At 39.7% G+C, this 26023-nt stretch overlaps 1 protein-coding gene across 12 annotated transcripts in view; it reads right to left on the bottom strand.

Annotated features, from left to right (window-relative positions):
- LOC126427331 (zinc finger protein 708-like) overlaps nucleotides 1–26023 on the bottom strand; it is a 117828-nt gene that overhangs the window by 78112 nt on the left and 13693 nt on the right. For 4 of the 12 annotated variants that reach the window (XM_050089643.1, XM_050089648.1, XM_050089644.1 and 1 more), the window contains 3 exons: nucleotides 21051–21129; nucleotides 20444–20532; nucleotides 1532–1594 (listed from right to left, as the gene is read on the bottom strand). In XM_050089643.1, coding sequence (XP_049945600.1) covers nucleotides 1532–1594; nucleotides 20444–20515 — 135 coding nt within the window. In that variant the 5' untranslated portion in view covers nucleotides 20516–20532; nucleotides 21051–21129. Of the gene's footprint in view, nucleotides 1–1531; nucleotides 1595–20443; nucleotides 20533–21050; nucleotides 21130–22095; nucleotides 22350–26023 lie in introns of those variants that run through there. The other 8 variants (XM_050089649.1, XM_050089651.1, XM_050089650.1 and 5 more) reach the window with 6 other exon arrangements.

Here is a 26023-nt window from a genome sequence, read left to right as displayed (position 1 = left end):
GAATAGTAGTGCTGGAATGGACATAACATGTGCACGCTGTGTGGAGAGTCACTGCGGAGAAACAGAAATCAGACTGAATAAAATGTAAAGACCATACTACCATCAAACTGTTGAGTAGTAAATTCTTGATGTATTTGTAGTTCCTGAATGTAATGCCCTCCAAGAAAGTTGTCATGTTCAAAATACTCTTGGACCAAAGCTGGCTGAAACCTTGAGCAGAAACCCTCGAAATATTTAGCAAGCCATGGAATGTAGACTGAAGAGAGAAATGATACACCTCTGGGACGGTAGCATCAGAAGAGTGGAGGGGAGACGAAGGGCAAGAATGAATATGGATGAAATTTGTGCAATAAATGAAAGCGCATGCTATTGGTGGTAACCCCCAAACAGTAGTGAAAGTAGGATTCTTCGACTCAATAATATTTTTATATTGCCAACATATAACTATACTTAAAATACTTGTTGCGACAAATAGGTAGGCAGTTATGGGAAGATTCATTTTCATTCCACAGGTTGTGTGTGTTAGCTATGACTGACACCATCACGAGGAAAGGTACTTGTATAGTTTACAATGTGGTAATGGCAGGTACATCACACCTATCCATTTGTACCATTCAGTTCTAATGTATCTTACTGTTTGCATGTAATTTAAGGCATAAGGTAACGACTAACTGCACGGCAGAAGTGCTGAGTCATTGAAAGGCTCATCAACTTAGCTAGCTTTCCCCCCAAATACTACTACAGAACTATGGTCCCATTTTACAGGCTGACTACATTACAGTAGCACTGTGAATAAGCACACTAAAATGTTTCACATGGCCAGTAATTTTGGGATCCATTTCCATTCTTGCAGATGAATTTATTTTTTTCAAGAGCCATCATACAGAGTCACAAAATCATTCAAGAAGATTTTTACACCAACTAGATATGTCTGTAGTCTTGCACATATTTCCTGTGACTTTTCAGAAAACTGCTCAATAGTACTTCACAAGACTGCCTGTCCATAACACCTGCAGTGTCTCTACTCAGTAGGTTAGGATCACCTGTTTTTTTCTGCACAACTTTGTGTAGGTTTTCCTTGAATGTAATTGTCACAGCAGTATCACATGGCAAATAAAAACATACAATGCTGGCGTTCACATACATGGAACCATTAAGGGAACTACTCATTACAACAGGAAATCATAGCTTGAGTCTTGGGACTTGGTACGAATTTTAATATAACTTCATCAATGCAATCTTACGTAATTCTTATTTGTGCTTATAATGTAAAGAAGCAATTCTATGAACTCATAAGCTAAATTACTACACCTGCTCAAAGGCAATGTTTAAATCCATATGGGTATACTATAACAAAATGTTCTATTTTACCTGTTTCCTCGTTTCCAACCTGTGTCATGCTATAATACTGTAATTTAAAGTAAACACAGGACTGCTAAAGTGAATACACACACAATTGATAACCATCTCATTTTTTCACAACAACTCAGCGATGATTAATTCCATGTGGTCATATAAATTCTATAATTACCTCTTTATTCACACCCTCCTCCAACTCTTCTTTTATATTCATGTTGTGTGGGTAAACTTGGGCCTGTGGTAAAAATAACAAACTGTAATAAATACACTTAAGCAGTCACAGTCCTCCCATATTATATAAAATGTATCACATATATAAAGCCCAATTGTCATACTTTTTAATAACTAAATAGTATTTCTGGTTAAGTGTTCTCTTTTGAGTTCAAAATTCTGAGTGACAAGTTCACCATGGTATATTTCAATGGGAGGCAGAAAAAATTTTAAGACTAATTAATGACGACACCTTTGAAAATCCATTATGACCTTCAACTTAAGCCTTCTCCCTATGCTATTGTTTTCAGTCATATTTTCTAACTTCATTATCTTCATATGCATATAATGGTAGTGTAATCAAATAAAATGACACAGCTACTACCTAAAACAATGAAATCAATGTTGTTCATATCAAATGACACAATACAGCGTACATCAACTGTGTTGGGAAGGAGGAACTGGACTGTCAAGTGGCACATCACTCATACTACTATTACGATCAGAATCATAAAATGTCTAGAACAGTTAAATCAAAACCTTTCACTTCAGTAAATGCTTATTTGTGATAAAATTATTTAAAAAACACACACCCTACCTTGGCACACTACTTACTACTTTTCTAACATCATTAGCGCCTTTTGGTGGGGCAAGCATGTTTCTAACAGTACAAAAAGAGTATGAGCTACAGGCTGAAACAGTCCTATTCTTTGGATTTTATATATGGGTTTTACTTGCTGATCTCAAAAGAAGACAAAATTCTAGAAAGATTATTAATGGAGCAGCACCAGCATATCAAGACTGAAAAACTTGTAATGTTGAAGTAAGTGCTGGAATGAGAACAAATGAAACAGTGATAGAATAGAATGAAATTCATTAAACTGATATCGACATCTGTTGAGAATGTTAGATAATTAGCAGCCAAAGAATTTGATTGGAAATCACCTTACTGACAGAAACATAGTAGACCATTTAACTTTAAGAAAAAGCATATCGATACAATAATGAAACAACATGGTGTACAGAAAGAGGATGGCTTGAAGAGAGATGCTGGGCAGGAGATAAAAAGAATACAGCAACATTATGTTATTAATTGATCTTTGTATTAATTAACTGCCTACAGTAATACTAATATACTAGTACAAATAATGATAACAATGATTTTATTATTATTACTATCTGAGCCATGGCAGGCTTCCTCTTTGAATTCATGCCCCACACCTGGTGTATGTCATTTCTTTTCCTTGGAGCTTGTGGCACCATGGGGCACGGTACAGCCGCACAGGGTACGTAAACAGTATTTGCAATTCAGCCGAAATGAACAGATTGAAGAGACTGGTAGCCCTTTAAAAGTTATGTCAATTTAATAGTTGCAGGCAGAACTGTTAACAAAAGACGGAACATTGGTGTGGTCTTGGCTGTCTGTATCTGCTGTCGGTTCTTCTCTGTGGAAGTCACATTATGCAAGGAGCTTTCCCATCCAAACAACTGCCTGATTTGGATTGTGCTGCATGACTTAATACTTCGTGGCGTTGCTTTGGAAGGGGTTGGGGTAATGTCTAGCAACCAGACAAGCTTCTTATTGCTATTCAATTCCCATGTTCAACAGTGGATTCAATGATTTGGTAAACCTGAACACTGTTTTAAGAGTGACCATGTTTAGCATTAGACAAAGTTTTTGAAGAGAATCATCTGACAAGTCCGTTGATCTGTACAACTACTGTGGTCATGTGGCTGTATTAAGTGAGAATGACAGTGGAATTTAGATGCTCCCTGTCTGCTACAGTTTTCTACTATTGTGGCCCACTGTTTTGGACCTCGTCTCTTTTTTTTTTTTTTTTTCTTTTTTGGTCATCAGTCTACTGACTGGTTTGAAGTGGCCCGCCACGAATTCCTTTCCTGTGCTAACCTCTTCATCTCAGAGTAGCACTTGCAACCTACGTTCTCAATTATTTGCTTGACGTATTCCAATCTCTGTCTTCCTCTACAGTTTTTGCCCTCTACAGCTCCCTCTAGTACCATGGAAGTCATTCCCTCATGTCTTAGCAGATGTCCTATCATCCTGTCCCTTCTCCTTATCAGTGTTTTCCACATATTCCTTTCCTCTCCGATTCTGCGTAGAACCTCCTCATTCCTTACCTGATCAGTCCACCTAATTTTCAACATTCGTCTATAGCACCACATCTCAAATGCTTCGATTCTCTTCTGTTCCGGTTTTCCCACAGTCCATGTTTCACTACCATACAATGCTGTACTCCAGACGTACATCCTCAGAAATTTCTTCCTCAAATTAAGGCCGGTATTGGATATTAGTAGACTTCTCTTAGCCAGAAATGCCTTTCTTGCCATAGCGAGTCTGCTTTTGATGTCCTCCTTGCTCTGTCCGTCATTGGTTATTTTACTGCCTAGGTAGCAGAATTCCTTAACTTCATTGACTTCGTGACCATCAATCCTGATGTTAAGTTTCTCGCTGTTCTCATTTCTACTACTTCTCATTACCTTCGTCTTTCTCCGATTTACTCTCAAACCATACTGTGTACTCATTAGACTGTTCATTCCGTTCAGCAGATCATTTAATTCTTCTTCACTTTCACTCAGGATAGCAATGTCATCAGCGAATCGTATCACTGATATCCTTTCACCTTGTATTTTAATTCCACTCCAGAACCTTTCTTTTATTTCCATCATTGCTTCCTCGATGTACAGATTGAAGAGTAGGGGCGAAAGGCTACAGCCTTGTCTTACACCCTTCTTAATACGAGCACTTTGTTCTTGATCGTCCACTCTCATTATTCCCTCATGGTTGTTGTACATATTGTATATGACCCGTCTCTCCCTATAGATTACCCCTACTTTTTCAGAATCTCGAACAGCTTGCACCATTTTATATTGTCGAACGCTTTTTCCATGTCGACAAATCCTATGAAAGTGTCTTGATTTTTCTTTAGCCTTGCTTCCATTATTAGCCATAATGTCAGAATTGCCTCTCTCGTCCCTTTACTTTTCCAAAAGCCTAACTGATCATCACCTAGTGCATTCTCAATTTTCTTTTCCATTCTTCTGTATATTATTCTTGTAAGCAGCTTCGATAATTTTCGCACTTGTCAGCTCTTGTCATCTTCGGAATTGTGTGGATGGTGCTTTTCCGATAGTCAGATGCTATATCGCCAGACTCATATATTCTACACACCAACGTGAATAGTCGTTTTGTTGCCACTTCCCCCAATGATTTTAGAAATTCTTATGGAATGTTATCTATCCCTTCTGCCTTATTTGACCGTAAGTCCTCCAAAGTTCTTTTAAATTCCGATTCTAATACTGGATCCCCTATCTCTTCTAAATCGACTCCTGTTTCTTCTTCTATCACATCAGACAAAACTTCACCCGCATAGAGGCTTTCAATGTATTCTTTCCACCTATCTGCTCTCTCCTCTGCATTTAAACAGTGGAATTCCTGTTGCGCTCTTAATGTTACCACCGTTGCTTTTAATGTCACCAAAGGTTGTTTTGTCTTTCCTGTATGCTGAGTCTGTCCTTCCGACAATCATATCTTTTTCGATGTCTTCACATTTTTCCTGCAGCCATTTCGTCTTAGCTTTCCTGCACTTCCTATTTATTTCATTCCTCAGCGACTTGTATTTCTGTATTCCTGATTTTCCCGGAACATGTTTGTACTTCCTCCTTTCATCAATCAACTGAAGTATTTCTTCTGTACCCATGGTTTCTTTGCAGCTACCTTCTTTGTACCTATGTTTTCCTTCCCAACTTCTGTGATGGCCCTTTTTAGAGATGTCCATTCCTCTTCAACTGTACTGCCTACTGCGCTATTCCTTATTGCTGTATCTATAGCGTTAGAGAACTTCAAACGTATCTCGTCATTCCTTAGTACTTCCGTATCCCACTTCTTTGCGTATTGATTCTTCCTGACTAATGTTTTGAACTTCAGCCTACTCTTCATCACTACTTTATTGTGATCTGAGTCTATACCTGCTCCTGGGTACGCCTTACAATCCAGTATCTGATTTCGGAATCTCTGTTTGACCATGATGTAATCTAATTGAAATCTTCCCGTATCTCCCGGCCTTTTCCAAGTATACCTCCTCCTCTTGTGATTCTTGAACAGGGTATTCGCTATTACTTGCTGAAACTTGTTACAGAACTCAATTAGTCTTTCTCCTCTTTCATTCCTTGTCCCAAGCCCATATTCTCCTGTAACCTTTTCTTCTACTCCTTCCCCTACAACTGCGTTCCAGATGCCCATGACTATTAGATTTTCGTCCCCCTTTACATACTGCATTACCCTTTCAATATTCTCATACACTTTCTCTATCTGTTCATCTTCAGCTTGCGACGTCGGCATGTATACCTGAACTATCGTTGTCGGTGTTGGTCTGCTGTCGATTCTGATTAGAACAACCCGGTCACTGAACTGTTCACAGTAACACATCCTCTGCCCTGCCGTCCTATTCATAATGAATCTTACATCTGTTATACCATTTTCTGCTGCTGTTGCTATTACCCGATACTCATCTGACCAGAAATCCTTGTCTTCCTTCCACTTCACTTCACTGACACCTACTGTATCTTGATGGAGCCTTTGCATTTCCCTTTTCAGATTTTCTAGTTTCCCTACCACATTCAAGCTTCTGACATTCCATGCCCAGACACTTAGAACATTATCCTTTCGTTGATTATTCAATCTTTTTCTCATGGTAACCTCCCCCTTGGCAGTCCCCTCTCAGATCTCCGAATGGGGGACTATTCCGGAATCTTTTGCCAATGGAGAGATCACCATGACACTTCTTCAATTACAGGACACTTGTCCTGTGGATACACGTTACATGTCTTTAATGCAGTGGTTTCCATTGCCTTCTGCATCCTCATGTCGTTGATCATTGCTGATCCTTCCGCCTTTAGGGGCAATTTCCCACCCCTAGGACAAGAGAGTGCCCTGAACCTCTATCCGCTCCTCCGTCCTCTTTGACAAGGCCGTTGGCAGAATAAGGCTGACTTATTATGCCGGAAGTCTTCGGCCGCCAATGCTGATTATTTATCAAAATTTAGGCAGTGGCGGGGATCGAACACGGGACCCAAGACATCTGATTATGAATCAAAGACGCTACCCCTAGACCACCCTCCTCGACTCTTAGGGCGTGCTCATCATACTGTGGCTGTTAACATTGCCTCTGTACATCAGCTTCATGGAATGCACCACTGCCAGTTACGAATGGGCAGCCTTCACTCAAATTATGTAAATTACTATTTGAAATGTGTACAAAAATTTTGTACCTTTTGATGTTTGGGGGTTTGATGGGATGAGTGCTTTTCTTGTACATACCACTGCGCACTGTTAGAATGGCCACATGCTGATCAGCTCTATGTGAATCATTCACGTCATATTTAGATGTCATCCAGACTTGTGAAAATATAGCCTGTTGGTAAGTAACTGGCACATTAGAGGCTCACGGGCTGGAAGAAGCAAAAGTGTGTAGAACTGTAAGTCTTATTGAGCTCTGAACGTTTTTTGTGTGTTTGTTCACTGGCCATTTGTGAATTGAAGAGTGAAAGAAATTTAATTGTCCAACTGTTTGTTATTTTAAAGTTGTCATGGGGTGACCTTTCCTCACCTTTTATTTATGTACTGCTAAAAGTCTGTTCTGAGTACTAATTACTGGTTTTCCTTTTTAAATAGCATTCTTGAGCTCCTATGCATGCACATTCACTTACTGAAGCACTTGCGCATCTGCTACAGTATAACTTCATAGAATTTTTACCGTGTCTGAAGCCAGTTATATCAATCTGTGCACACTAACTCTCAATTACTTAACTGCTCATTGGGGCAAGATTTAAAGCAACTTGCCCTGTCTGCTGAACGCTGCTCTAGAAATCAGTGCACCTGTTTACTTTATTAAACTATCTAGATGCACTTTGAGGTGTATTTTAATAATTTCCTTTTTCTAGTGGTCTCGAGGCAGATATAAATTTCTCTGTCTTCCAGTATAGCTATTCAGTTTTAACCTTTGAGATGAATTATGCTTCTGTGTCATCTTAAAGAGCCATCTCTTTCCAAACAATTATTTGTTCATTTGTTGAAGCATTTTCTGAGCTGCAGTTTGTGAAGCTGAATATTTTGAATGTAAAATCTAAGGACTGATGTCAGACACAGCTTTTCTCTTTCACTATTGCCTCAATTGCATTGTCACTAAACTAGGGTGGGTAACGTCATAAATTTCAAAAGTTCAGAGTGTCAATCTTAAAAAATATATCGGCTCAACCACTTGTTTATAGTGTAAAACACTAAGATTGATGCGTTTCGGAAGTCAAGCTTCCATCATCAGAATAATAAAAAGTAAAGGAACCTGTTAAAACTTGCTAAAATGGAACATGCACCAGGCACAATAAACTGATAATAAAATTAAAACATCGTGGCTACTTCCCTAGTTGCAGCCGTGTCTTCCGAGGTGCATCTCCACATAGTTGTCAAAATATAAAAAATACTCTAAAATGGTGTCGCCTATGGTGTTCAACATCTAACCACATGGCTGTCTCCTCTATCGTCTTAAATCGCCCATGCATCTTCATTGATACCACACACCACGTAGCCAAACACGACACAAATGCGAGTGAGCTCACGCACAAGTAAACAAGGAAGTCACAGATGTCTATACAAACATAATGTATACATGTTCCAAGGACCTCATGAATGATGGTATCCTGCCAATTGCTAAAAATGTAGTTACCAAAAGAAACCAGTGAAATGTTTCAAAAAGTTATTTGTATCATCAGTTAGCTGTTCATTCAGTGTGTTCTGATTATCCATGCTATGTATCAATTTCCAGCTGTCAATCTTAGTGTTTTACACTATAAAGAAGTAGTTGAGCTGATATATTTTTTTAACTTTGACAATCACAACCATGACCTCTCATCCAGTATGGATAAAATCAAAGTTCAGAGTGTCGTTTGTAATCCTGCTAATGTATCTGATTTTAGTTATTTTTCCTAAATAAATACATTTCAATAAACAATGGTGACGCATGTGAACCCCAATCCATCCAGTGCTTCCACTTCATTTCCCTTTCTCCCGCTGGATGTTTGGCTGGTAACAGAGGATGGTTACTTCCCTGCAAGTAAAGGAGAGGTATCCTCATACTGTTCAATTCACCATGAGGTTGTGTGTGTGTGTGTGTGTGTGTGTGTGTGTGTGTGTGTGTGTAGGTATCCACTGCTGAACATGGGGTCCCATGTCTCACCCAGTTTGTACTTATTGCAGAAGCAACAGTTAATCTACGAATTGAAAGTGTGTCAGCTTCCATGTAGTAAGGGTAGTGTTGCCGAACTTGTGGCTTGTCTGCATGCCGGTGTGGACAACCCCTTGGTGATTAGAACCAACTGCACCGAGGAGGTATATGTTGTACTAGCTGACTGAGCTCCGATCATGAGACCCTTGTGTCAGAACAGAGTGTTTAGAAAGTTGTCAGCCCCACCATAAGCAAATACATACAATCCAGGCACAATTGATCCAATGGGATAATCACTTGTGGGATATTCCACAATGTAATCTCTATTCTGAGCAGGATACATTAGCTCTGCAGTTACAGGGGCAGGCGCATTACTTGCTAAGAGGGGTCACCCACATTAATTTAGACAAATTAGGAGCAATAGGTGGTGAACAAGATCCTCCCACTAACAGATAACTGCTGCAATTAGTAGTAATGCTATAGGACACCTTCAAAGATGAGAAGGGAATTCATTTGGGAAATTACCTTACCAAATATGTTACTGCTTCAAGCTATAATTGAACTTTCAATTAAGAATTTAAAAACAGGTGAAATCCATCCTGTGGATCACCAAATTTATGATTCATGCTGACACTTTATCTCCAATAATGCTGTTGTTCAGGCATTGTGCCCCGTGTTACGTCAGGTTTTCAGTTGAGTTTTACAGGCCAAGGCCGAGAAGGTAAAGGGCAAGGCAGCAGGGGGGGGGGGGGGGGGGAAGAGGCAAGGCAGAGGGGGGGAAGAGGCATGGCAGGGGGGGGAGGGAAGAGGCAAGGCAGAGGGGGGGGGGAAGAGGCAAGGAAAAGGGGGGAAGAGGCAAGGCAGAGGGGGGGAAGAGGCAAGGCAGAGGGGGGGAAGAGGCAAGGCAGAGGGGGGGGAAGAGGCAAGGCAGAGGGGGGGGAGAGGCAAGGCAGAGGGGGGGAAGAGGCAAGGCAGAGGAGGGGGGGAAGAGGCAAGGCAGAGGGGGGGGAAGAGGCAAGGCAGAGGGGGGGGAAGAGGCAAGGCAGAGGGGGGGGGGAAGAGGCAAGGCAGAGGGGGGGGGGAAGAGGCAAGGCAGAGGGGGGGGGGAAGAGGCAAAACAGAGGGGGGGGAAGAGGCAAGGCAGAGGGGGGGGAAGAGGCAAAACAGAGGGGGGGAAGAGGCAAGGCAGAGGGGGGGGAAGAGGCAAGGCAGAGGGGGGGAAGGGGCAAGGCAGAGGGGGGGAAGGGGCAAGGCAGAGGGGGGGAAGGGGCAAGGCACAGGGGGGGAAGGGGCAAGGCACAGGGGGGGAAGGGGCAAGGCACAGGGGGGGAAGGGGCAAGGCAGAGGGGGGGAAGGGGCAAGGCAGAGGGGGGGAAGGGGCAAGGCAGAGGGGGGGAAGGGGCAAGGCAGAGAGGGGGAAGAGGCAAGGCAGAGAGGGGGAAGAGGCAAGGCAGGGGGGGGGGGAAGAGGCAAGGCAGAGGGGGAAAATTAGTGGGCGGATATGGAATGTGGACAAGGAATGTAAGAGGATGCCATCTGTTAGAATTTTGGACAGGGCATATTTTCATCATACACTATGTGCTCAAAGGTATCCGGTTACCGCCAGAAACACACTTTTTCATATTAGGTGCAATATGCTGCTACATACTGCCTGACACTCCATATCTGCAACCTGAGTAGCCATTAGACAACATAAGAGAGCACAATTGGGTGCTCTGCGGAATTCGTTGACATCAAACGCTGTCAGTGATTGGGTGTCACTTGTGTCGCATCTGTATGTGATTTCCTCAGTCCTGAGCATCCCTAGGTCCACTGATTTCGATGTGATAGTGAAGTGGAAATGTGAAGGGACACAAGCAGTACAAAAACATGCAGGCCAATCTAGTCTCTTGACTGACAGATACGACTGACAGTTGAAGATGGTTTTAATGTGTAATAGGCAGACATCTATGCAGACCTGAATGAACTGCAAAAATTTAGGAATTTTAAGAATGTGATCGGGATAAACTGAAAGAATCAGAGGCTATAGAGAATTTCAGAGAGCACTATGGAACCATTGACAAAAACATGGGAAAGAGACACAGTAGAAAATGAAAGGGTAGCTTTGAGACATGAAATAGTGATGGCAGCAGAGGATCAAGTAGGTAAAAAAATGAAGGTAGTAGAAATCCTTGGATAATGGAGAGATATTGAATTTTATAGATGAAAGGAGAAAATATAAAAATGCAGTAAGTGAATCGGGCAAGAAGGAACACAAACGTCTCAAAAATGAAATCGACAGGAAGTGCATAATGGCTAAGCAGGGATGGCTATAGGACAAATTTAAGGATGTAGAGACATATATGACGAGGTGTAAGATAGATACTGCCTATTGGCATTCTGAAGAGACCTTTGGAGAAAAGAGGACCACCTGTAATAATATCAAGAGCTCAGATGGGAAACCAGTTACAAGCAAAGGGAAGGCATAGGTGAAAGGAGTATACAGAGTGTCTATGCAAGGGCAATGTACTTGTGGGCAATATTACAGAAATGGAAGAGGATGTAGATGAGGACGAAATAGGAGATATGATACTGCGTTTGACAGAGCACTGAAAGACCTAAGTTGAAACAGGGCCCTGGGAGTAGAAAGATCCAATAAGACTACTGACAGCCTTGGTAGACCCAGCCTTGACAAAACTCTGCCATCTGGTGAGCAAGATGTATGAGACAGGTGAAATACCCTCAGACTTCAAGAAGAATATAATTGCAATAAAAAAAAAGTGTGAAAATTACCGAACTATCAGTTTAATACGTCACAGCTGCAGAATACTAACATTCATTCTTTACAGATGAATGGAAAAGCTGGTGGATGCCAACATCAGGGAGGATTAGTTTGGATTCCATAGAAATGCTGGTATACATGAGGCAATACCGACCCTACGACTTATCTTCGAAGATAGATTAAGGAAAGGCAAACCTACATTTCCAGCATTTGTAGACTTAGAGAAAGCTTTCGACAATGTTGACTGGAATACTCTTTCAAATTCTGAAGATGGCAGTCATCAAATACAAGGAGCAAAAGGCTATTTACAATTTGTACAGAAACCAGATGGCAGTTATGAAAGTCGAGGAGCATGGAAGGGAAGCAGTGGTTGGGAACGGAGTGAGACAAGGTTTTAGCCCAACCCCAGTGTTGTTCACTCTGTATATTGAGCAAGCAATAAATGAAACAAAAGAAGAATTTTCAGAAGGCATTGTAATCCACAGAGAACAAATAAAAACTTTGAGGTTTGCCGACAACATTGTAATTCTGACAGAGACAGCAGAGGACCTGGAAGAGCAGTTCAACAGAATGGACAGTGCCTTCAAAGGGGGATATAAGATGAGCATCAAGAAAAGCAAAACGAGGATATTGGAATGTAGTCTAATTAAATCGTGTGATGATGATGGAATTAGATTAAGAAATAAGACACTTAAGGTAGTAGATGAGTTTTGCTATTTGGGTAGAAAAACAACTGATGATGGTCAAAGTAGAGAGGATATAAAATGTAGACTGGCAATGGCAAGGAAAGCATTCCTGAATAAGAGATATTTGTTAAAGTATACATTTAAGTGTCAGGAAGTCTTTTCTGAAAGTATTGGTACGGAGTGTACCCATGTATGGAAGTGAAACGTGGATGATAAATAACTTAGATGAGAAGAGAACAGAAGCTTTTGAAATGTGGTGCTATAGAAGAATGCTGAAGATTAGATGGGTGTATCACATAACTAATAAGGAGATACTGAATAGAATTGGGGAGAAGAGGTATTTGTGGCAGAACTTGACTAGAAGAAGGAATCGGTTGGCAGGACACATTCTGAGTCATCAGGGGATCATTGATTTAGTACTGGAGGAAAGGGCGGAGCATAAAAATCAGAGGGATACCAAGGCATGAATACACTAAACAGATTCGGGAGGATGTGGGTTGCAGTAGTTACTCAGAGATGAAGCAGCTTGCACAGGATAGAGTAGCATGGAGAGCTGCATCAATCCATTCTCAGGACTGAAGATCGCAACAAGAAACACATCCTCCCAAAGGCATGATGAAGGTATCAGGATTCATCAGACCATGCAGTGCTCTCCCATTGCACCAACATCCAACGCCAATAGTTACATGCCTATTTCAGTTGTAGTTGTCGATGTCATGACGTTAACACTGGCACATTCATGGGTCATCAGCTGCACAGACTCATCATTAGGAGTGCTTGGAGCATTGCGCATGCAGACATACTTTTACTCTGCCCAGCATTAATGCTGCATGTTAGTTATGCCACAATTTTCTGCCTGTCTATTTTTACCAGTCTGCCTAGCCTATGATGTGTACCACCTCTCATGAGCGGTACTTGCCCAACCCCCATAATGTCTGGACATGGTTTCACCTGTGTTTTGCCATGTATTGAAGAAAACTTCCACAGCACTCCTCAAACGCTCATCAAGCTGTGCAGCTTCCAAAATGCTCATTTGCAGCCTTCAGACTATCAAAATCTTCTCTCAGTCAAACTCAGATTGTGTGCATTCCCTATTTTACACCCAGACAGCATGCTCACTGATACTCCATGCACCGTGTGAGTGTGACTAGAAGACAAGGTGAGGTGCTATTCCCTGGATAAGTTTATACTGACAGCAGATCAGTGGTTATAATGTTTTGGCTGATGTTATGGATATAGTATTATGGCTTCCAAATGGATGCTGGGCAATGCCAAGGGAACCATTCTGCAACATTTGAGGCAATTGTCAATTGCATCAAATTACTACAAGGGTGTACCAGAAAATAATGCCTCCTAAGCTTTGATTCTGTTCTTCATGTCAGTTGTCATACATATTACTCTGTTGATGTTACAACTTTGCTGACACAATATGTAGCGTCCTCTTGCTGGAGAGTTCTGAACTGCAGTGTGTAAGGTGTGTGTGTTATTTAACAGTGTCAGCACGTCAGAAAACCCTCAGAAAACAGAACACAAATTCAAATAGTTCACCCACATGTGGAGCACCCTCTCCTTCAGCATGACAATGATAGACCACACACAACTTTTTTTGCACCTGCAACAGGCTGACACCTTTGATTCATTGCTATTGATCATCCTCCATACTGTCCCAGTTTGACCCAATTTTCAACTATTCCCAAAACCTAAAGAACACCTTCAACGACTTCAGTTTGATAGTGATGAATTGGTGTGAGCAGAGGTGAAGCTGTGGGTCTGCCAACAAAGTCAAACATTCTACAGTGATGACACCAACAACCTGGTGTCTCATTGGGAGAAAGGTGTTCAGTGCCATGGTGACTACGTTTGAAATAAATATTTAAACACTAAGAATAAAGATGTAAAATGTTAATCAAGTTTGTTTTAATTAAAATGCTTTGATAATTTTCAAATAAAAATTGTGTACCATTACTTTCCAGCATGTGCTCATGCCAAAATATACACCACTTAGAAACTAAGCTTTATTAATTTGGTAAAGAAGGTGGCTTTCAACTAATATAATCTCTACATGCATCTCTTAAGGTCATAGGGAAGTTCAGTCCCACTAACACAGCACACAATGTCAGAGGTAGAAGTTACATTCTGGGCACAATTTGGATTTTTTGGTAGACATTAGGCTGTGCTACTGGTCAATTTGTTACCACATCCTTTACTTGGCTTTCACATTTCTTGACTTTGTCAGCTCACAATCACACTGCCACCTTTCAACATAGGCTAGGCCTTGAGCTGGACTATGGAACAGTCTCTCGCCACAACATATATTTCAAGGAGGGAGGGGAGTGGGGGGGGGGGGGGGGGGTGTCTAGCACAACATTTTGACCTAGTCTTTGAATAGTTCTCAGGTTCAGGTCCAAGGTCAATGACTCTTCAAATTGCTTTTGATTCACATGATGTGTGTTGTGCATACATATCATTCTGTATGTCAAACCATCATTACGTCAAGGGTGAAGGCAAAGGCTTTAAGTATGTTGGGTCTAACCACTCTTTTACTGTATTTAATAAAATGTATATTTACTTTCCTATCATTTCCTCACAGTGATGGTTTATGATTACTGTTGTGATACTGCTCGTCAAATGAATTGCAAGCTGATCACGTAGTTCATACGAACTATAATGAAGTACTCACATATATTCAAATGCAAATGCTGCATTAATGCTATCACAGTACTTCTGCAGTTGCACCCAAGACAGGCGTTGAAGCAGACTTATTCAGCACAGATAGTACACAAGTAGTTGTGATTGTGTCAGGAACCTCAATTCTGGTTGGCAGAATAAAAATACTAGTGGCACCAAGTGAATTTGTTTTCCTGCTAATAGCTGAATACCCTACAAATGGCTGCACTGCATCAGATTTCAAGTGACATGTATATGTAAGATTATTTACACCAGTAACTAACATTCTGGCAGTTTCACAAAAGTATGTGTAACAACGTGCAGCAAAGACAGAAAGTGGTTATGAACAAACCTGTTAATATTTAATGTGTAACACCATTGCTTCATGAAAACTACGCTGCCAACATACAAATTCATTCTGCAGATACGGGCTGTGTAACAATTTATGTTTCATATGGTATTTGTCAGAAATTTAACATTACTATTGGGTCATTCCATGTCAAGTTGGCCGAAATTTAGACAAGTTCCCCACTAGACCATCTCCAATTTTATGAAATTTTTACAGGAGATTATATATATATATATATATAAGATGACGTGACTTACCGAACGAAAGTGCTGGCAGGTCGATAGACACACAAACAAAAACAAACACACACACATACACACAAAATTCAAGCTTTCGCAAAAAACTGTTGCCTCATCAGGAAAGAGGGAAGGAAAGGGAAAGACTAAAGGATGTGGGTTTTAAGTGAGAGGGTAAGGAGTCATTCCAATCCCGGGGGCGGAAAGACTTACCTTAGGGGGAAAAAAGGACAGGTATACACTCGCGCGCACACACACACACACATACAGACACAAGCAGACATATTTAAGGTCTTTAAATATGTCTACTTGTGTCTGTATATGTGTGGATGGATATGTGTGTGTGTGTGTGTGTGTGTGTGTGTGTGTGTGTGCGCGAGTGTATACCTGTCCTTTTTTCCCCCTAAGGTAAGTCTTTCCGCCCCCGGGATTGGAATGACTCCTTACCCTCTCACTTAAAACCCACATCCTTTAGTCTTTCCCTTTCCTTCCCTCTTTCCTGACGAGGCAACAGTTTTTTGTGAAAGCTTGAATTTTGTGTGTATGTTTGTGTGTCTATCGACCTGCCAGCGCTTTTGTTTGGTAAGTCTCATCATCTTTCTTTTAGATATATTTTTCCCACGTGGAATGTTTCCCTCTATTATATATATATACCTTACATGAAGCACTGCCAAATTACAGCTTCATAAATAGTATGGTGGGGCCACCAGCCACCTCTCCATAAAGGCTCGTTTTTGACATTGCGACTGAAATGAATAAATGATAAACTTTGTTTTACCACTGTTCAGGATCTAAGATACCTGTTGTGCTCAAACTTTGTGATCCTGTTCAACTTTTTGGGTACAATAGCTTCATTTTAGTACAAAAGGTCAAACTACGGTAAATTCATCATAGTGTGCTATCAAAGTGGTTCATAAATCTTGTCATATCAAATAAACTTACATTTATATTACATTAAAAAATACATGTACTCTTTATGGTTTCCAAGCCAAATATTTCAGTTCTTATTAATTCATTTGCTAAAATTTGTTATTAATAGAAATTACAGTTGATTCTAACAAGCTTTCTTGCTGATGGAGCTGGAATGACAGAAATAATGTGTTGGTTTGGAATCCAACAAGCATCCTGCCTAGCTGGCCAATAGAATGAATGTGCATGTCCATTGGGGTGCATGAAAATGAAACATTTTCTTCTTCTGAAACTTCAGACACAGTACCAATCAACCATTTCTGATCATATATACAGGCAATTTATGGGCCCAGTTGTAAGGCTTTAATATTTCTGAATGAAACGCTTGATGTTGGTGAACATTTGCCACAAAGAAGTTTGTATCATTGAATACTCTTCTAAGTTGCTCTTCATTTAATGGCACAAAATGGCGATTCTCTTGTTCCTGATACTGTGCAGCCATTTTTTAACCTTGCTTCCTGCTCAGTTTTTAATGTTTCAATTTGTTCCTAAAAAAAATGAATTGGATTCCTCTGTTATTCTCTGTACGGTATTTAAACAAGTCAGTTGGTGTCAAATCTGGTCCTCAGTTGGTCTTTGAAGGCTTGCTCTTGCTGCCAGGCACTTTAAAGTTCCTCCAATCCCATCACATGGAGATTTTCCATGGCTTGTAGCAGAAAAGTTCCATTCAGCTGAGATTCCAGTCATTTTGATGGTGGCAGAGATTCAGAGAATTTTTGAAGTTTTTGCACTGCACTGCTCACCCATCACTGAAGTAGTAAATGTGTGTCATTTTTCCAAGGAGACACTTTAGATCGTCTATTAATTTTACTATAAAAGCATTTACAGCAATTGCATCATGTTTCAGGCTGTCGCTTATTATACAGTAGCTGATGCTGCTGATGTCCAAGTTATTTCTGAAGTACACAACAAATGGGTGTAAAGTTGCTTGGCTGTTGTTCCAGTGAAAGCCTTTAACTGCATCCTGCACAATGAAGGAATAATTTTCAGCAAAGTCCATTAATATGATCATTTCAGGTGGCTTACAGTTTTCTTTTATAATTTTAGGTGCTTGCTCTGGTGCTTTGCAACAGAATGAGTGGAAAGTTTGTAAATTTTTGAAATCAGATCTTCAATAAAATCCTCAGCAGTCATCTGCTTTGTTTCTAATGTATCTATCAGTGTGCACCCACTGTTTGAACTCAATGGTATCATTTGGATCACTGTCTTATAAACTACTTTCTAAAAACTTTCAAGTAGTTCTTTTCCCGGACAGATTTCAGCGATGAAGCATGCAGTCTGGATTCCAAATTACACACTGTTTTAGCAATCAGAATCTTATAATCTTCTTTAATTGGAGTGCTTGCAAGCATCAGTTTCACAGTTTGGTGTAAAGTGCAGACAGAAACTGAGTGGGTTCTGCAGCACCCACAGCGATGCACCATTTTGGCCTCAATTCACAAAATTTGACAAATCCAATTTCAGGCCCATGCCGAAGTTGATATGCAGCAAACATGTCTTTCAAATTATTCAGGAGAAGGTATTTTTGCATCAAAACTATCTTTCTTTCTATTCTAATTGATACAGTCTTTTTACCTGGACAAATTCGACTAATTCTTCATTCTGAAAAAATGTTACCACTCTTTCTTTTACAGCATCTGGAATCTTCTTGCCACACTTGTTCTTTGGAAGAGTTAGTATACCTTTTTCTGCCTGTAACTTCCTAGCTGCTTTTACCATCCTCTCTGAAACACCAAATTCTTGCATTGCCTCTTTTATAGTACAGCTTTGTGGTACTAATGTCAGTATCTGCTATTTTTCAGGCTGCCTTGACAATTGCAACTTCTCTTTCAATTCCTTAATCAGCTGCTTATGATCTTCACAATCTGGACATGTCTTGCTTGTACTAGGTGTTTGAAGATCTTTTGGGGGGAATCCTCCAGCAGCAGCAATGTTATTCACAATTGCCTGTTGAGCTACGCTTATTTTTTGTTTTGTGTAACCTTTCACATCCCTTTTGGATATTCTCTGAAATTTTGGTGGGGAGACCCCAAAAGCAGTTAGAATTGAATCAATTGATACCTCTGAATATGCTTCATCTTCAGACTGGTTTGAAGTTGACTGTGATTTTTCTGCTTTCTTTGCTAAAAATTGTTTCTGCAAGCTGGACATATCTTCCGACCAGGTTTCACATTGCTCTTAGTCACTGCTTGCAATTGTTTTGCTGTTTCCACATTGACAATCTGTAAACCCTTATTAACAGAATGGTTCTTTGCACCAAAAGGGTTACAACAATATCATGGTAGAAAGTCATATTTTTCCACAAGTATTGCTTTGTGATGAAAGCATATTTATGCATTTTCAGTAAGACATACCTCACTTCTTTGGTTTATTAATTCCTATCACTACTTAAAAATCTTTGATTGGAATGGAGTCTCACTGATTGTGTATATTTTCAGCTGATATGCATAATTATCTGCAGGACCAATGACACACCGTACTGAAACCTCATTGATATCCATTACACTACAATTAAATTTATGCTTCTAATTGCTGTTTGTTTCACTATTAGATAAAGTAAAAGTAGTGTATATTTCCAACTGAAAAATATTAAACAATCATAGGTAATGGGAACTTCCTTGAGAATACAACAGAAAAATTAAACAACCTGAAACACTTCTAAAAAGTCACCCCATACCTTGAAATAATTTTTACTTACCAATAAACGATGTTTATTCAGTGATGGCAACACACTTTACATCATTTAAAAAGGCACACACAACATCTGAACACTCTTCGCTACATAACAATGTCGTTCAGACTGATTGTTGAAGCATGTTATTAAACTCAACTGTTGACACTAAACTGGTCTGTCTCTAAAATAAAAACTTTTCTGATCAGACAAGGTGAGCTCAGATAACTCAGTTATTATTTGAGCAATCTGGATGCCACTGGCAGTGCTTTATGATATGCTGACAGGCTGCAGATAACTAAAGTACCAGCTTCAGAAAGTTATTCTTTCAGTAGATACAAGGCAATGAAGTACAGTCAAAATTTGGCTTGAAAAGATTTATGAGCCACATTGATAGCACACTATGATGAATTTACTATAGTTTGACCTTTTCTTTTACAGCTACGAAATTGTACTCAAAAAGTTGAACAGAATCACAAAGTTCCAGAACGACAGGTCTCTCAGATCCTGAACAATGGTAAAACAAAGTTGATAATTTATTCTAGTCAATCGCAATGTCAAAAATTGAGCCTTTATGAAAAGGTGGCTAGTAGCCCCACCATACTATTTATGAAGCTTTAATTTGGTAGTGTTTCACGTAAGGTCTATGTACAACCTCTAAAAATTTCATGGAAATTGGAGATGGTCGAGTGAGGATCCTTAGGCCACTTGACATGGAATGACTCTGCTGACAGTTCTTCTTACACTTTGTTCACATATTCAAGGTCAACACCTAATGTTAATAGCACTACAAAATTTACTTCTCGGATTAGTGACGTGAAAATGTCACTTCAACATCACCCATAAATTACATTTCTTATTCAATACCACGATACACTGCAATAATGCATTAACTGCAGCCATACCATTTATAAATTTAATGGCACTGCTAAGACTCACTATGGTCATAGTCATTCTTAAGTTGCACATTAAGGTTGTCATTTAAAAGAAGCGTATCAGAGCAGCATATACCCACTTTATGGCAACCACGTTATCAGTATAATTGAATTGTGCATTAAAAAGTTTTCGTTGTTTACTGAACATTAAATTGAAACTCTTGCTGAATTCTATGTGAGGTTTAATAACAGGCTTATTTCAATGCACTGTGCAAAATGTCATTTAAGAGTGAAAGTTCATCAGTTGTTTAGTAAACAGAATTACCCATGTTTCCAGCAGTATGACATTAATTTTACGTATTCACACACCATACTGTACACATTAATGAAACACTGTTAAGAAATACAAGTAAGCCACTTACCATGAAGTATAACTCTGTTTTCACTTCGGCCGTTCCCTCTTTTTTTATCCACATAGCTGGCTCCTGGTCCATTGCTTTAGTACTACAGTCTGAAAAAAAAAAAAAGCAATCAGATAAGAACAGTGGTACTCAGTTTCCGTTGTTACCATGAGGTATAGCTCAAAGGCAGTATTTTCACTCATCTAATGGGTGCAGCAAATGGGTGATTACACAGGAAACAGAATCAGAAAGGATGAGGAAAAGTAGGTTCAGTGATACAAACTCATTTACATTTCTCAGGTCATGAAGAGTGAGAACACTCATAAAGTAACATGCACTGGAAACTGAGTATATATAGATGCAACTGCTCGTTTTTAACACTGGCTCATGGATACTTTTCTATTGTGACAATTATGGAAGATGTGTATTTTTTGTGCATGCACTAACTTCAGCATTACAAACAATCAAAGTGGGCAAGAGATTGCAGCGAAATTTCTGAATAACATCAAATATTTCATTCTACACTTTGTTCATTGCGTTAATTTCAGTCTGATAGGGACATGATGAGAATCTAGAAGTACAGATTGTTTGTTTATCAGTTAATATGCATTTTCAACATAGGTATTACCTTGAAACTTCCTTCATCTGTATTCATTCATGGATGTGTATTCAGTTTATAGTAAGCATCATCATTTTGGAATCTCTACCTGCAATTAAAGAAAACCATATACATGTACCATAGATTGCTCACCGCAGTGCGAAAGTTCTCATTCTTCATTACCATCAAGATTAAACAGTGGTTCGTTTTTTCTTAAAAAACTGATTTAATAAAACGACTTCCTACTAACTGTAACTATGATGAATGATCTATTAAGTTCTGATGGCATGTAATGCTTTATGTTAGACGAATTACAGTTAATTTGTATTTTGTATTTCGCCAGCTCCTAAATTACAGTATTCTTATACAGAACTCCATTAAAACCCACACACTACAACAAACTGGTATTTACACATGATTAGATGAATACTAACGACATGAGTAATCAAAGCACAGGGAAAACTAGCAAAATGCAACAGAATTACAGCATTTCCTTTCATGCGAACATACTCAAAGCATGAAATGATGTAACTGTGGGAACTTGTAAACATGCTTACGTTAGCTCTAAAATCTGGAGCCGCTATATGTCTACATCACAGCAAATTAACATCACAATCATTATTATATCTAGGTAAGTCAACATAACCGTACTAACATAGCAAATGTGATGAATTTCACTGTCCGCCTTTTCTCATCAGTCACGAAGTACATGGCGGAGATCATTGCATGGGCAAACTGCTCCTGACAACACATCACAATCTAAGCCATTTCTTTTACTAAGATACACGTAGCGATTTTACCGGACAGGCCAAAAACAAGCTCTAATAACTCTGGTATTTAGTTGTTATGAACATAACCTGAAAATTTATAACACTCTTACACCTTCACCAAACACACTATAGGTGATGTGATCATAAATACAGAATAAAATCTCATCCTTATGTACCCATTAAAAATTAAAACACAACAGCCTCAAACATAGCTACCACAGCGTCATCACAAGATATTCGCGAACTATTACACTCGTCAAACTCAACTGTTATTGTGATAAAAATGAAGTAGCGCACTAACTTACTTACGAAACAGTTTTCTTCACTTACTCTTGCTTGCAGTTTATAAACGCTTAAAATTTACCTGGAGAATGTCACACAGAAAATTCCGCTAAACTATGACGTTGCACCTGCCTACACACACACACACACTGAAAGAATCAAAGAAACCACCTAAACCAAAGATCTTATAGCAAGACAAAGCACTCTGCCGTGGGCTGTGAGATAACCAGTACGGAAAAACCGGAAAGATAAAACGCGAAAATTAAATTAGACAGGATACTTCGACCATAGATACTAGTAGACTGGCCATGCTGTGCAAAAGCTATAAAGTGCGTCTCGCAGGCCCCGAGGAATCGCTTCATGACGTCATCAACAAGGCTGAAAGCTTGACAGCGCTGCCTGGTGACTAGACCTGTAAACAACTCTGTTGACGTAAGTGACGTCACACGTTGGCTACAATGTTTATACAGACTTGCCTTCAGCTGTTGTTTTGGAATGTCAAATCAATCCAGATTGTTTGAATGAAGCTTCCATTAACAGAATAAAATGTAGAAAGAAGGTTTAAATGCGAATAATCTGTATTATGGTGACATGATAAATCCGCAGTGTAGTCAAGGTTACACATTAGAGCCGTACGTGATTGATTGAAACCAACTCATTACAAATTATTGGTCGAAAGGCAGAGTGATTTATAGCATAACACATATTACGCATTGCGAACAATGTGTCTAAATGTTTTTAACGCATTAAGTGCTGCTTACTAATGTAGGCTAACTACCACTGAGACGTTTGCAGCTCGAATTTGTCTTTGAACCCATACCAGCAGTAGCAAATGCGGAAAAACGAATCAAATATGGTAAAGGATGCGTAGTGGAACGCCCATTGCATTTTTCCAGTTTGTGTACGATATCTGTACGTAATATGCATCAAAACACGTCGGATGCTTGTTCATTTTCTAATATATGTTTTTTGGGGATGACCTAGTAGTTTTATTTTTTTGTATTATGAGAAATGCGTTAAATGTGGGAAAGTGCATTTAAATATGCCACAAACAAATATTAGGCAAAGACACACGTCTGTCTGTTACCACAACCTTTATTTCTCATTCGCTGTGTTCCACAACTGTCAACGAAATTATCGCTTTTCAACCTAATGTAGACCTCAGACTATGCTACAAATAAAGTTATTACTCCAGTCAAGGTTTCTAGGGAAAAGTGGGCGAAATCCAGTATAGTGCTCTTGCCCAGATATGTGCTCTTGCCCTGTGTGCGTTACCGATATGCTTAAATTTTGGTCGTTGTTTTTCTGTAAATAAACAGCTATATGCCAATCACATCTTCTTGTATGTAGTTTCTCAAAAATCCAGTTTATGTGATCTTAAAATAAAAAGAGCTCAGTGAGGGAATATTAATAGATCGAAGCAATACTGACATCTCCAAATTGTAAGACTGCTATAGATGGAAGTCACTGATTGTCAGAGTGTGTCAGTGGGACAAAACATTTGAAGCTTTAGGTTAGTTCAACTATTACTTCTTAATGTAGTAGGCAGTCACAATTTTCTTCCATATTTTTATGTATATACATACTACACAAGCAACCAAATGGTACCGTTCCACTCGAAAATAGAGAGAGGGAAGAAAGGCTGTCTATCATCCGAGCCCTGATTTCTCATGCCTTCTAAATTTTCTCAATAGTGTTATACAAAATAATACTCGCACATAGTTTGAAACTACTGGTAACCTATCTACCATCCAGCCTCTGAGTTGCTTCAGTGTGTTGCTTAAATCGGACATGGATCTCAAACTTTGGAGCAGTACTCATGAATGTGTCACGTAAGTGTTCGATACGGGTGGTCTAAGTGATCTTCCCCTCATTTCCAGTCACAAAACATATTCATCTTCCCAAAGGAAGGAAGTAATGACCCTGAAAGCTAGAAATGGTTTTTTTATTCAAGTGCTGTTTCTCTCATACTTTGTACCAAGCATTTCAGAATTTTACAATGAGTACTGGCAGCCCTACATATAACGGTAACATTAAAACCCTGTTAATTTGAACCTTAGTGTTAACTATCATATGCATCCTTGAGTAAGAACATTACGTTTAATTATAATTATAGAAGGAGAGGCTAATAAAATAATTTTTTTACTCTGTATTTTATTAATATCTTAAGATTTTCAGTTTGCTGCCTGATGTCTTGCAGCAACCTCTTAAAGACTTTCAATCAGAATGTGAAATTCCATTTCCTTCCAGTATTTTGCAAGTTCATTTCACTGAACAGAGTAAAATTACCCCTATTATGGACAACAAATACTATTAGGGAGTAAGTATGTTGACATGTAAGTGAAAGACTCCGAAGGCCCTGAACAGACTTCTGTAAGAAGCTGCACTATCGATTTTACACAATAATTTTACTGACATGGATCAAAAGTTCTATTAACTTGCCATATTAGATTCGAATAATATCGCAAGCTTTTCATAACAGCCTCCATCACCGTCACCAGTAATGGTACTGGTATGTAATGGTATGGTGTACTGTAGCAGCACATTAAAAGTGTTTCAATTGAATTGATTCTGCATTATCTCTCTTCCCCATGTCCTTGACATTAATGCTACCAAGTTATGTTCTTGTACGGTAATTAGTTTCCATGTTATTTTACTTATTTATCGTGTCAGAAGCAAACTAAAAAAAAAAAAAATATTAGATACATTACTACATACATACATACATACATTATGGTTTATAAATTAAACTAGTCAAGAATGAAATAAATATTAGACACAGATTGTGTTGTCAAACGTAAGGTAATTTTAATCTATACAGTGGATGCCCAAAAATTTGCAACATCCAGTGCACTTTGTGTAGCGTTTACGAGGTCCTCCATGGTGCACACAGTTGGAGGTAATGTGCATTGTAGTAGATGTGTTGATGTCTGCATGGCAGCTCCGCAGTCACGCTGGAGAGAGTCCACCTGGAAGCCCCACCCCTCCAGATTACTCTTGGATCTTGTGACAGAAGAACGCAGGCGGTTGAGTGATTTCCAAGTGGACCATTTCTCTGTGTGGCCTGGGGGAAATACTTCTTGCGGGATCAGCCACTTCTCCAGATGCTGGCATCTGACCTGCCATCTCTTCTCCCGGTGTTGATGTGGAGTGTCAGCGAGTGGTTCTGTACTGTGAAGGAAGCTCTTTCTAGACACAAGTCTTTGCTGTGCCAGTTGGTGCCCATGTAGTGGATGGGCTTCGGATGTTAATGCCTTCTTCATTTCACTCCGTGCTGCTGTATCTCTTCGGATGTCCGGGGGCGCTATGCCGGATAAGGTGTGGCTCTTAGACAACCAGTAGTGATACGACATGTCTCATTCAGAGCAACATCAACTTTCTTTGTATGTGTAGATCTGCACCATACTGGGCAAGCGTACTCAGCTGCAGAGTAGCAGAGGGCTAATGCGGATGTGCGCACTGTGTCTGGCTGTGCTCCCTATGTTGTTCCTGTCAGCTTCCTAACCACATTGTTCCTGGCAGCCACTTTTTGCTTTGTTTTTAAGCAGTGTTCCTTATATGTAAGAGCACAGTCCAGAGTGACTCCGAGATATTTTGGAGTCTTGCAGTGTTCTAAAGAGGTTCCTTCCCAATCTATCTGCAAGGTTCTACTAGCCTGTCTGTTTCGGTGGTGGAAAGCACAGGTCTGGGTCTTAGAAGGATTTGGTTTCAATTGATTGTCCCTGTAATAGGTAGTTAATTCTTTCAGAGCATCAGTTAGCTTCCGCTCCACCCTCTCAAAGCTGTGACCTTGTGCTGTGATTGCTCGGTCATCTGCATATATGAAGCTTTGTGTTCCTTCTGGTAACAGCTGGTCATTAGTGTATATATTGAAGAGGGTGGGTGCCAGTGCACTGCCCTGTGGAAACCCATTTTTCTGCTGCCTCCATCTGCTTCTTTGTCCTTGATATT

The sequence above is a fragment of the Schistocerca serialis genome, chromosome 11 (assembly GCF_023864345.2).
Source record: "Schistocerca serialis cubense isolate TAMUIC-IGC-003099 chromosome 11, iqSchSeri2.2, whole genome shotgun sequence".
Lineage (NCBI taxonomy): Eukaryota > Metazoa > Arthropoda > Insecta > Orthoptera > Acrididae > Schistocerca > Schistocerca serialis.
This window is presented reverse-complemented; position numbering and strand designations above follow the sequence as displayed.